At 43.9% G+C, this 12,503-nt stretch overlaps 1 protein-coding gene across 1 annotated transcript in view; it reads right to left on the bottom strand.

Moving 5' to 3' along the window:
• Positions 1–314: 314 nt before the first annotated feature.
• Positions 315–12,503, bottom strand: part of LOC144602151 (homeodomain-interacting protein kinase 3-like) — a 39,080-nt gene continuing 26,891 nt past the window's right edge. The window contains exon 2 of the mRNA XM_078414886.1: positions 315–1,414. Coding sequence (XP_078271012.1) covers positions 315–1,414 — 1,100 coding nt within the window. The remainder of the gene's footprint in view (positions 1,415–12,503) is intronic.

Genomic DNA, 12,503 nt, shown 5'->3' with positions numbered 1-12,503 from the left:
AGACACACACCAATGCCAATTCATAGCCAATCGCAGATAACAATCAATCATAAAAGCACAGAAATTCTCCAACCACCACCCTGAAATTCAAATTCAACATTACTTATAATAAACAAGACAACAGGATCTGTGGGAACATGAGGAAATACCTTTGCTACAGCAATGTGCAAGAATAGTGGAGCTCTAATTGAACCATTGTATGTATCATCAAACCGAACCTGCAAGTTTCCAACGTTTGTTAATGTGTGCGGCTTACAACGAGAAAAATATTCCTGTTCAAATCATCTGCTGTTCCATAGAGGAGGAGATCGCACTCACCTGTAATACCTCGACTGCAAATACGTAGAACATACGGCTTTGGACACATGGCTGGCCGACCCAAAGTCGATCACTTTAACCCTGTAAGGCTGCCGAATGGGATCGACCAGCATGATATTCTCTGGTTTGAGGTCCGCATGGATTAAACCAAGGCTCTTTAGTTTATTCAGTGCAGTGGCCACTTGCTGCAAGATTGGCCTGATCACTTTTAGGGGCAAGGGACTAAACTTGTTCTGCTTTAGAAAGTCATATAAATTCTGCTCCAACATCTCAAATACCAAACATGTATGATTTTGGTGCTGAAAGCACTCGTAGGCACGCACAAAGTTAAATTCGTCTGCGTTTTCGTTGCTCAACTGTGCCAAGATGCCAACTTCGATTTGCCCCTGCCGTGCATACGAGGGGTGGTTTTTCAAGATTTTTATCGCCACAATCTCATTCGTACCCCTCTTCCAACACTTCACCACCTGGCCAAAGGTGCCGCGGCCCAGGAAGTCGAGGACCTCGTAGGTGTTCTTCATGGAGCACAGCACTTCGTGTTGCATCAGATGGTAGTCTCCATCGCCACTTGCACTGTTCTGCTTCGAGGCGGTGGTCACCACAGAGACGGGGTTCCCCACGCCCACTTGCATCATCGCCGGCATTATTGACAGTTCATCCACAATCTGCATGGCGCTACCTCGGTTGTCGAGCTCCTCACTCTTTCTCTTCAGCCCGCATCGCTGGTAGTTCTCCAGCAAGGTCAGACTGGCTCCCGGCCTCTCGCCCTGTGGTGCCACCGCCAGGGGGCGCTGCGGCGCCTGCGCTGCTGGGACCCCAGCGGTACACAACGGGTCCAATGCAATGGCACTCGCTGCCACCAGAATGTTATGTCCGCAAGGTTTGCCGGTGGAGTTCTTCAACTGAAAGGAAGAGCCGGCCACGTGTGGTGGGTGGGCAATGCCGAGGTTCCGTCCGTTTATGTAAGTCCGGGGATAAGTTCTCTCATGGTACACACAACTACTTGGCTCAACTTTCAGTTTCTTCACACTACAAAAGGCACTTGTCTGAGTTTGATAAATGTGTGGTGGGCAGACCAAAACTTGTGAGGCCATACCTGCATTGACAAAGAACAAAAAAAAGGAGAGATTAATGAATGAGCATACTGCACAACTTCACCCGTGCAAATACTAGCCTTGTGCTCACAGGGGCCTACTGTGCAACGCCCCTCAAAGCCAGCTGGACAGCTGTAGCTTCATAGTCTAATGGGCCTGGACAGGGTTCAGCGGCTTGCTGCTGGATCAAGTACCGTCTGGAAGGGCAGAGAGATGGGTGTGGCCCAAATTGGCCCCTTGAGATATAATACGTCATCCATCTATCATAGGTACTTTGATCGCAATGGCCAACTTGTCCTCAGCTGCAGGTACATAATGAGTACCTGGCAAGAACATCTAGGACGAAAGAACTTGCAGATATCAATAAAGCGCACAGAGAAGGTTTGCGAGTTTCTGTGATAAATTAAATGCCGTTGGCGACAATTCCAGACAAGGTAATTCAGGGAAGCATACTTCAGAAATCCCTTGCATGGATCAGGCTTCTGAGCCTCACCACTGCTGCTACTTTACAGTTGGGAGTGAACCAGATCCTGCCCAACTCATCGAAAATTTCAGGGAAATTATACACCTGCACTAGGGAAATGTGCATAAAGACAATGAAAAATGCAAATATGATCAGCGATAACAAAACATACACAGCGGATAGTGGACAAAGACAAAATAGCAATTTGTAAATTGGCAATGAATGAGCCATGCAGAAATTTTAAAGCTCCACAAAGCAACTAGGAATAAACAAATGCTTCGTATTGTATACAACACCATGGCAAGGTGTCGTGCAGTCTTGTAAAACAATCTTTTCCATCCTTTCCTGACCAATGTATCCTAGATTCCAGATCAACTGCATTCATATAACACCTTTCACATTCTTCCCCATGTGCCCCAGTTAACTTCTTTAAAACCAAATGCATTTGGGCTGAGCAAGTTTCCACAAACGTCACTGCTTTTAACAACAAAAAATGATTTTGTTTTTAAAGTTGTCTTTAATGACAAATAGGCTACTCTTCTACTCTTCTAAATTCACTGGCACTGTTGCATTTAAATAGGAATTCAGACCTCTGTTGAATATTGCATTAGAAAGCCATCAATGCAGCATTCCCTCAAGACCCTGCCAACCATTTGTCATCAGGCTCCAGTGCAGAGCTTGAATCTGTGATCTTCAGAATCTGAGGCAAGAGGTTTTCTTCAGCAGCATGAAAATAACACCAAAGACCAAGGACTCAAGGACTGGGAGTGGTTGAGGCTGGGCAAAGGTTGCAAGGAGTCAATAAGGCTTTGATCATGAAAATAATTTAGTCAGAAAGTTAACAAGAAAAATGTCTTAGTATGTTAGCAGCCCCAACTAAAGGGCTGATCAGAGTCTTAGGAACCTGTGCAACAGCTCCAACTCCTGGTAAGGAGTGGACCACGATGGTACCAGACGTTTAAGAGGAGAGTGCGGTACATTTTACAAGTGCGGTTTTTCATTTACAACGGTTGGGAACCACGGTCACAGATAATTTCCCTCTTCATTTCTCAATGCTGATGGAAAGGTGCCCAAGATGAGGATCGATTAACAAAACTGAAGAGATTCTACCTTGAGCAACTTGGTGGCAACCTTTTTTTTCCCCCGGGAAGATTACATAAATATTCAACAAGATCTTTAACTAGAATTGAAACAGCCTTACATTCCAAGAACTTCAACAGAACATCAATACCAAATGTTAAAACTGTTAAAACACTTTTAATTTATACCAATATTCGCATGCATGTTGGATCATTCATGATCTTTACAATATCCAGTATATTTTTTTGAAAATTATTTTTGAACGCAAGGCCAGACCGTTAACCAGTTATACTCGGGCAAGCAGATGAAAAGTACTACTTTTTGACTGGGAAACTAAACGATAGATATCAATGCCTAACCAAGGACAAATACGTACAGCATGTGCTGCTTTTTGCAAGTGAACTTCAGCAGGCGATAACAGAGAAATAAGGCTGGGTGCCTGAATGGAAATGGTCCTGTGTTGTTCAACACTCTACATCCTTCGATACACAAACATCAGTAGATACCAAGAGCTGACTGCATCATAGTGTGGTGTCACAATAGGGAAGCTCTGACCATCACATGAAATAAAACATTGTGCTTCCTTTAAAAACATCTATCCGACCCAAGAAGCCATGTAGTATGTCAAGAACATGAACGCTGAATTCTCCAATTTTAAGTAATCCCACCCTGCACCCCCTCTCTATGTTCTGTGCTCTTCCTCACCGCAGTGCCCACCTTTCCTGCTGTTCCATCCTTTTCCACCTACACCCTCCACGTCCCCTTCCACCTACATCCATCCCTTTGGCTTTACATTTCACTCCTCTTCGCTCCATATCTAACACCATTTTGTTTCCTTTTCCATCTCTAGCCTTTGTCACTTTCTCTACCTAATCAAATCCCCCTCACCTGAATCCACCTATCACTTGCCAGGTTTTGTCCTGCCCCCACCTCTCTTTTCCAGGTTCCTCCCCCCCCCCCATTCGAATCAGTCTGAAGAAGGGTCCCAAGCTGAAACACCATCTGTCCATTCTCTCTACAGATGCTGCCTGACCCGCTGAGCTGCTCCAAAACATTAACAACTTACAGTCATAGAGTCATAGAGTGATACAGTGTGGAAACAGGCTTTTGGCCCAACTTGCCCACACCGGCCACCAAGTCCTACCTGCCTGCACTTGGTCCATATCCCTCCAAACCTGTCCTATCCTTGTACCTGTCTAACTGTTTCTTAAACGATGGGATAGTCCTAGCCTCAACTACCTCCTCTGGCAGCTTGTTCCATGCACCCACCACCCTTTGTGTGAAAAAGTTACCCCTCAGATTCCGATTAAATCTTTTCCCCTTCACCTTGAACCTATGTCCTCTGGTCCTCGATTCCCATACTCTGAGCAAGAGACTCTGCATCTACCCGATCTATTCCTCTCATGATTTTATACACCTCTTTAAGATCACCCTTCATCCTCCTGCACTCCAAAGAATTGAGACCCAGCCTACTCAACCTCTCCCTGGAGCTCACAGTCTCTAGTCCTGGCAACATCCTCGTAAATCTTTTCTGAACTCTTTCAAGCTTGACAATATCTTTCCTATAACATGATGTCCAGAACTGAACACAATATTCTAAATGTGGTCTCACCAACATCTTAGACAACTGCAAAATGACCTCCCAACTACACTCAATACTCTGACTGATGAAGATCAATGTGCCAAAAGCCTTTTTGACCACCTTATCTACCTGCGACTCGACCTTCAAGGAACCATGCACCTGCACTCCTAGATCCCTCTGCTCTACAACACTCCTGAAGAGTCAAGAGGCTGGGGCAAGTGGCAGCACAGTGGTGCAGCTGGTAGAGCTGCTGCCTCAGTGCCAGAGATCTGGGTTCGATCCTGACTTCAGGTGCAGTTTGTGTGGAGTTTGCACGTTTTTCCCTGTAGGTTTACTCTGGGTTTTCTCCCACATCCTAAAGATGTGCAGGATTGTAGATGAAGTGACCTCAGTAAAACAAATTGTCCCTAATGTGTTGGGAGTGGACGAAAAAGTGAGATCGAGGGCTGGCGTGGACTTGGTGGGCCAAAAGTCCTGTTTCCATGCTGTATCTTTAAACTAATCTAAACTAAAGTCAATGTAACTGGAAGGTGAAAAGCCATGGAAACAAGGATAAAAACTTCAAAATACAGACCACTCCTGGTACCAAATTAGTTAGTTCAGTTTTTACAAAGGTCCAAAAGTTGATTTTTAAGCCAAAATGTACCCCCAAATCACTAGATGTGGTAGACAAACCTCCACACTGTGAAGAATGGCATCAAAACCCCATAGGATTGATAAGAAAGACCAATTACCACAATTAGAGCAAGAAACGAATTCTGCTGTTGATGTGAATGATGGTATGTATGGACATTGGACTTTTGAGTTTAACAACATTGCAGGAGCTCGTTTGTAAGTGTATGGGTACCCATAGGATGACTGTTCATAACCTGGCGATGGCCTGCAGAGGTAATGCCTGGCCTGGAGTCAATGTAGGTCAACAAGCCAAGGGCGATGGAAAATTTGACAGTGTACATTAGAATATAGGCAGCAGGATTATGCTCTAGCTCAAATACAATAGAAATGAAAGCAAACGCTTTTGAATACTTTGGGGAGCACTTTCTAATGGACTAGTCTACACTTAGGTTACATGCCATGCTCTCTTTAGTCTCACCTACAATGCCTCTTAGATGTCCACATGTGCTCAGTTTGAGTGCAGGTATTGGCAGGGAGAGGGGTGAGGGTTGCATAAGTGATTAATGACCAGCAGCTGGTAAGCTCGCAAACCAACATTTGGACTCTTGACTGTGTTTCTGTGCAGATTTTGCTGTAGAACAGCATTTCTTCCTGCTGTGAAGGGCTCATAGGGAAAGCATGCTGCAATAAACCACTTTGCTCTCCTACATCCCAATAACACCAACAAAAAACTGGCATGGTTTTAGAATAGAACAGCATACTACATCACAACAGTTTAAAATAAAACTCTTTCATTTTATTTCATCAACCCAGAACAGTGCTTTTATGGACCTCGCTCTTATTTTGCAGACAATTCAAAATGGGTGGTGGATATCTTTTAAGTAAAGGACATTAAGCACTTGTTTTCAAGTCCAAGGCATTACAAAAGGGATGAATAGCAAAAGTAGAACATAAAGAACGAGGCTATGCTGCCACTTGACTGTGTCCTGCCATTCAACACTAGCTGATCCTCTATTTCATCTCCACTCTCCTGCAGAACTCCATGTCCTACTAAATCTGTGAACACACAATTTATCCACCCCAGCCACAAATGTAGTCAATGACTGGGCATTCACAAGGGGTGACACTAACAACCTCCATCACAAAACAATTTCTCCTCATCCCACTTTTAAATGACCAGAAATGGATCCTCTTGCAGTGGATCCTCTTGCCACAGTGTCTAAATCTGGCCATGCCCCCCACTGAGAAAAGTGCCACAGTATTTGTTCTGTCACTCTTAGAAGTTTACATGTTTCAAGAGATGACCTCCCCAGTCCTTCCTCTAATGATCAAAGGAGATTTTGAGTGATTTTGCAGGCTGAGGAACTTGGTGAAAGGTCAAAAAATGAAAGCAGGCCCATTAACACCATTAAGCACATTTTGTCAGCAAGCACAGCCAGCCATATTCACAGCAATTACAACTTAAAACTTAAAGAGCGATCAAGAGATTTGTCACAATTTCCTAAAAAGTTGCCTTTCAGGGAATCTGATTCCCATTAGGGGTCAATAGACTTTATTAGAGCACCATAATATTATAGCAAGACCTTCCTTTCAACCATTCCCCTCAAGCCCAATATTACCTCAAATTAATTCTAATTTGCGTAAACACCAGAGGCAAATCACTCAAAAACCCTTTAACTAGAAAAGACAACATTTTTTTCAATGAAAACCTGATTCCCCTTTCACTCACTTTTGTTCGCTATAAAAGCAGGTTCTACTAAAAATCCTCAATTTAATGCCATGGTTTTTTTTTTTTACATGAAAGGCCATCAAGAATATACACGACTGAAAATCCCAAGTCCCCACATTCTGGCTCAAATACAATCCAAACTGAGAGTGTGGACAGCTATCATACCCTGAGTTTTGATGTTGTGCCTGCCATTGGCTGTTTGGAGTCATCTCAAACCAAAACATGCTCAGCTATAGGTGAAGGGAAGGAGAGGAAGCCAGCTCGGCATTGTTACAACACTTCCTGTTTAACTTGCTTCATTGATTGTGACAGGTCTGTACGGTTTGAACAGCAGGACACCTCAGGAAGGAGCAGGTCAACCAACCTTCAACAGGCTCAAGTTGTAGACATGCTTGATGAAGTTAAGACAGCTCACCTCTCTTTGTATGGCCCTGTGGTCATTCCCCTTCAAAACAGCTATACCCTTTTTCTGGATACTGTTGAGGGGAATGGCCCATCAGGGATGAGCAACAGAAGCACTCAGATCTGTGGCTCTGAGGCACGGCGGGCGGGGAAGGATAGTGTCAGGCAGACCCATAGTGGTAGAAGACTTATTAGTTAGGGAGACAGGATATACTGCGGCAACAACCGAGACTCCATGCTGCCTCCCTAGTGCCAGGGTCCAGGATGTGTCGGACTGTCTTCTCAAGGGGAAAGTGAACAACCACAAGTCGTAGTGCATGTTGGCACAAATGACATGGGAAAGAAAAGGATGAGGTTCTGCAAAATGAGTATAGGGAGTTAGTCAAAAAGTTAATAAGCAGGACCTCTTGGGGACTGATCTCCGGATTACTCTTGGTGCCACATGCTCGTGAGGGTAGGAACAATAAGATGGGACAGATGAATGTGTGGCTGAGGAGTTGGTGCAGGGTTTTGTGCATGGGAGATCATATCATGTCTTCTGAATCTGAATGAGATTTTTTGAAGTAACAAAAAGGTTGATGAGGACAAAGCTATAGTCGTTGTCAATATGGACTTCATTAAGGCATTTGATAAAGTTCCGCATGGATGCACTGGAAGGTTAGATCACATGAGATCCAGGGGGAGCTAGTCGACTGGATATAGAGTTAGCTTCATAGAAGGAAGCAGAGGATGATAATGGAAGGTTGTTTCTCAGACCGGAATCCTGTGACTGAGTGCCTCAGGGATCGGTACTGGGCCCATTGCTGATTATAGTTCATAAGCTCATGAGTCATAGAAGCAGAATTATGCCATTAACAACGCCTTTTAATCATGGCTGATCTATATTTCCCTCAACCCCATTTTTCTGCCTTCTTCCCATAACCTTTGAAGTTTGCGGCTTATATCAACGGTTTGGATGTGAATCCACAAGGCATGATTAGTGAGTCTGCAGATGACACCAATGTGAGTGATATTGTAGATATCAAACATGGAGTTATCAAAAATTGTAGCAACATCTTGGGAAAGCAGGCTATGGCATAGCTAATGAAGTTTATTGCAGATAAAGGTAAGGTGTTAAACCAGGGCAGGACCTTCACAATGAATGGCAGGGCCCTGTGGAGTGTTGTAGAGCAGGGGGATCTAGGGGGGCAACTACATAGTTCCCTGAAAGTGGCATCACAGGTAGAAAGTGGCGGCAGGGTAGCGCAGCGGTAGAGTTGCTGCCTTACAGCGAATGCAGCGCCGGAGACTCAGGTTCGATCCTGACTACGGGCGCCGTCTGTACGGAGTTTGTACATTCTTCCCGTGAGCTGCGTGGGTTTTCTCCGAGATCTTCGGTTTCCTCCCACACTCCAAAGACGTACAGGTATGTACGTTAATTGGCTGGGAAAATGTAAAAATTGTCCCTAGGGTGTGTAGGATAGTGTTAATGTGCGGGGATCGCTGGGCGGCGCGGACTCGGTGGGCTGAAGGGCCTGTTTCCGTGCTGTATCTCAAAATCAAAAATAAGGTGGCAAGAAGGCTTTCAGTACATTGGCCTTCATCAGTCAGGGTATTGAGTATAGACGTTGGGGTGTTATTTTACAGTTGTAAAGACCACATTTGAAGTACTGTGAGGCCACATTTGAAGTACTGTGTTCAGTTTTGGTCACCTTGTTATTGGAAGGATGGTGTAAAACTGGAAAGAGTACAGAGAAGATTTATGAGGATGTTGCCATGATTTGAAAGTCTGAGCTGTAGGGAGATGCTGAGCAGACCAGGACTTTATTTCTTGGAGGGCAAGAGACTGAGGGGTAATCTTATGGAGGTTCTATGATCATGAGCGTTATTAATAGGGTAAATGCAGTCTTTTATCCAGAGTAGGGAAATCAAGAACCAGAGGACATAGGTTTAAGGTGAGAGGGGAAAAATTAAATAGGAACATGAGGGGCAACTTTTGCCTCACAGGAGGGTGATGGATAAATGGAACGAGCTACCAGAAGAGATTGTTGAGGCAGATACAGGGGCCGAAGAACCTGCTTCCGTGCTATATGACTATGACTCCAATAAGTTTGGATTTACATTGTTGTTGACTTCCAAGGGTGTGCTCTTCATAATTCAGTGTTCAACCAATACTTTTGTCATCGACAAATTTAGCAACCATACAATTGGAGCCTTGATCCAAGTCATTTACACAAATTATAAATTGAGGCTCCAGCACCAAGTTCTGTGGTACATCACTGTTTATGCCTTGTCAACTGGACAAAAAGATTTATTTAAGCTACTCTCCAGTTCCAGTTATTCATTCAATTCAGGAATGATGGAGCAATGGCCAAGAGAAGGGGAAAAAATAGCTCACTTACATCATTTCAAATATATCTCCAGGGTAATGAATTCTCATGAGCAATTTGATGCTGGCAACTCTTGCCTGCATTCATCCAGTGCAAAGAATAATGGTATATTGAATCACAGAAACAAGCGCATGACACCGCACTTTCAAGCAAGTGTTGGGCAGGTGTACGGTCTAAATTTGCTGGACAATCGTGTTGAACTTTAAAGAACCAGAGAATGGCATAAAATAAAGTATTTTAATTTGATCATCCACTGGACTGACGGTTAATCTCTGCCATGAGTGTTGACACTTGTCACCATAAACAAATACCAAAACAGCCACCTAGATCCAGTGCAAAAGTACCCTCTGCTTTTCGCTCAAACTAGCCTCACTCCAAAGTGGACCATCACTCAAAACATTATAAATGGAAGGTAATATAGGAATGCAAACTGTTCTCTTTAATTGCTCTTTGTGTGTAAATTATCTTGAACAGCCAATCTTGATCTTAATGAATTCTATGATTCTTCCACCAAACCTTCAATAGTATTGACATCACCAAATTAGACAGAGGCTCACGCAGCAACGGAGAAGCATAATATGCAATAGCTGGGGCGAATTTAACCCTACCATCACAAAGCTGAAGAGGACCGTACGAAACGTATAAGATTATTAAGGGGTTGGACACGTTAGAGGCAGGAAACATGTTCCCAATGTTGGGGGAGTCCAGAACCAGGGGCCACAGTTTAAGAATAAGGGGTAGGCCATTTAGAACTGAGATGAGGAAAAACATTTTCAGTCAGAGTTGTGAATCTATGGAATTCTCTGCCTCAGAAGGCAGTGGAGGCCAATTCTCAATGCATTCAAGAGAGAGCTAGATAGAGCTCTTAAGGATAGCGGAGTCAGGGGGTATGGGGAGAAGGCAGGAACGGGGTACTGATTGAGAAGGCTCAGCCATGATCACATTGAATGGCAGTGCTGGCTCGAAGGGCCGAATGGCCTGCTGCTGCACCTATTGTCTATTGAGAACAGTAAAGTCAAGACTGTAATGTTTCACTGATGAAAGTTCCCCAAAGGGGTGCATAGGAGTGCAATTTTATAAAAAGCAACAACCAAAAGGAAAAGATGTTCAGGCAGATGTCCAGACACTTATCCTGCACCTCTGCAGTTCTTCAATTCGATTTATATCTTAGAAAGCGTGTGTGCCGCATCCCAGGACTACCAGGCAACTTTGGGCACAAATGGGAAGATTTCACTTCCAAGTTACAAAGAACATGAACCCTCAACTGAGAGTGGGCCACTTACAATCTGCCTGCGGAGAATGTTCTCACATGATCTCATAAATCTATACCTTCCTCTGGCTAGAACCTCCAGTCGTGCAATTCCTGCTTTGGTCTGTAATTTGGACCTTTTTCCCTCCCAACCTCATGACTTGACTGTTCTGCTTTTGGAAAAACAAGCAACAGAATAATATACGTTTCTCAGAAGTGGAGGCTGACCGATGATGTATGAAGAATTAACGATGGAAAATTGGCCCTACCTCGAGCGATGTGGCCAGAGTTCTCCATGAAAAGGGATGTTTTTGAAATTATATCATCCAAGGCAAATAATCAATATAGAGGAAAGATGGAGAGAACGGTGAACAAGGAATGGGGGTAGACAGAAAGGTCAAGAGATGTCAGATTCATTTCGAAGTTTGGTAAGTAACAAACTTTAACAAAATAAATTGCAGGCACTGGAATGAGTGTGGGTATCAGGCAGCCAAGAACAGTGCCAATGGATATTAAATCACTGGATACTGTTTGTCAGACTTTGGACAGAAAGCATCCTAACTGCCCTGCTTGCATTTTGTTTTTTAAGCCTTAAATATTAAGTCTTGGGATTTTTTTTGTCAAAATCCAGCTGACTTGTTTTCATCCATCTTTTCTTGGTCATTGGTGCTGGCTCTCGACCCGAAACGTCACCCATTCCTTTTCTCCAGAGACACTGCCTAACCCGCTGAGTTACTCCAGTATTTTGTGTCTATCTTTTTGTTTTCATTCCAAGTTGTTCTGAAGTTACTGATAAGAACAATGTACAACCCACAGCCTCTGTCACAGACAGGGAAGGAGGTGTCTGATCTGATGGATAATTTGTGAGATGATGCACATCTTTCACCTGGGCAGTTTATACTGAACCTCCATATGGTCAGACAGAGGGATGTGGTTCATAATGCAATCCTGAATGATCCCCTTCTACATTGATTGGTCATGGTCCGCAGATGCCTGTGCCTCAGTTTGGACCATTCGCACTACATTACCTGTTGCTGGTGGGAAGAGACTTTGAGGTGTATGGTTATGGCAAAAATGAAAAGCTTTCAGTGCTAAAGATGTCCTAAAGCACATAATAATCAATGAACTTCTTATATTTCTCGTGCAGTGTGGTCACTTGTAATGCAAAGAAAGTGGCAGCCAATATGTGCACAGCATGACCAGACAATGTCAGAAAATAAATATATACTGACTCGTGACATGAGTAAAAGTGTTGCTTCACCTCCCTTCTCCCAATGGCCAAATGGCCTGTTTCTACATTGCATGATGTCAGCTCAGAACAGTGTGGCTGCTTCGGGAGTCTGGCACTGTGCACGTGAACAACAGCCTCTCCTTCAAAACTGAGCGAGTGTAATTCTGCCTTGATGCTGAAGATGTCAACTAAGGAAAAGATGCTGATATTGATTCACTTACCCTGCCAGAGGACTTGCATGGCTTTGAAGAGGCAATGCCATTATTCTTCCCTGTTCTGTGGTGCCAGCTGTAAACAATCCAGGTCTCAGAAGCATGGATAAAGGCAGCAATCAGTTACCCAAATTTTATTTTAACCTTGTAAATATCCTT

Source organism: Rhinoraja longicauda, chromosome 18, assembly GCF_053455715.1.
Source record: "Rhinoraja longicauda isolate Sanriku21f chromosome 18, sRhiLon1.1, whole genome shotgun sequence".
In the NCBI taxonomy this organism is placed as follows: Eukaryota; Metazoa; Chordata; class Chondrichthyes; order Rajiformes; family Arhynchobatidae; genus Rhinoraja; species Rhinoraja longicauda.
This window is presented reverse-complemented; position numbering and strand designations above follow the sequence as displayed.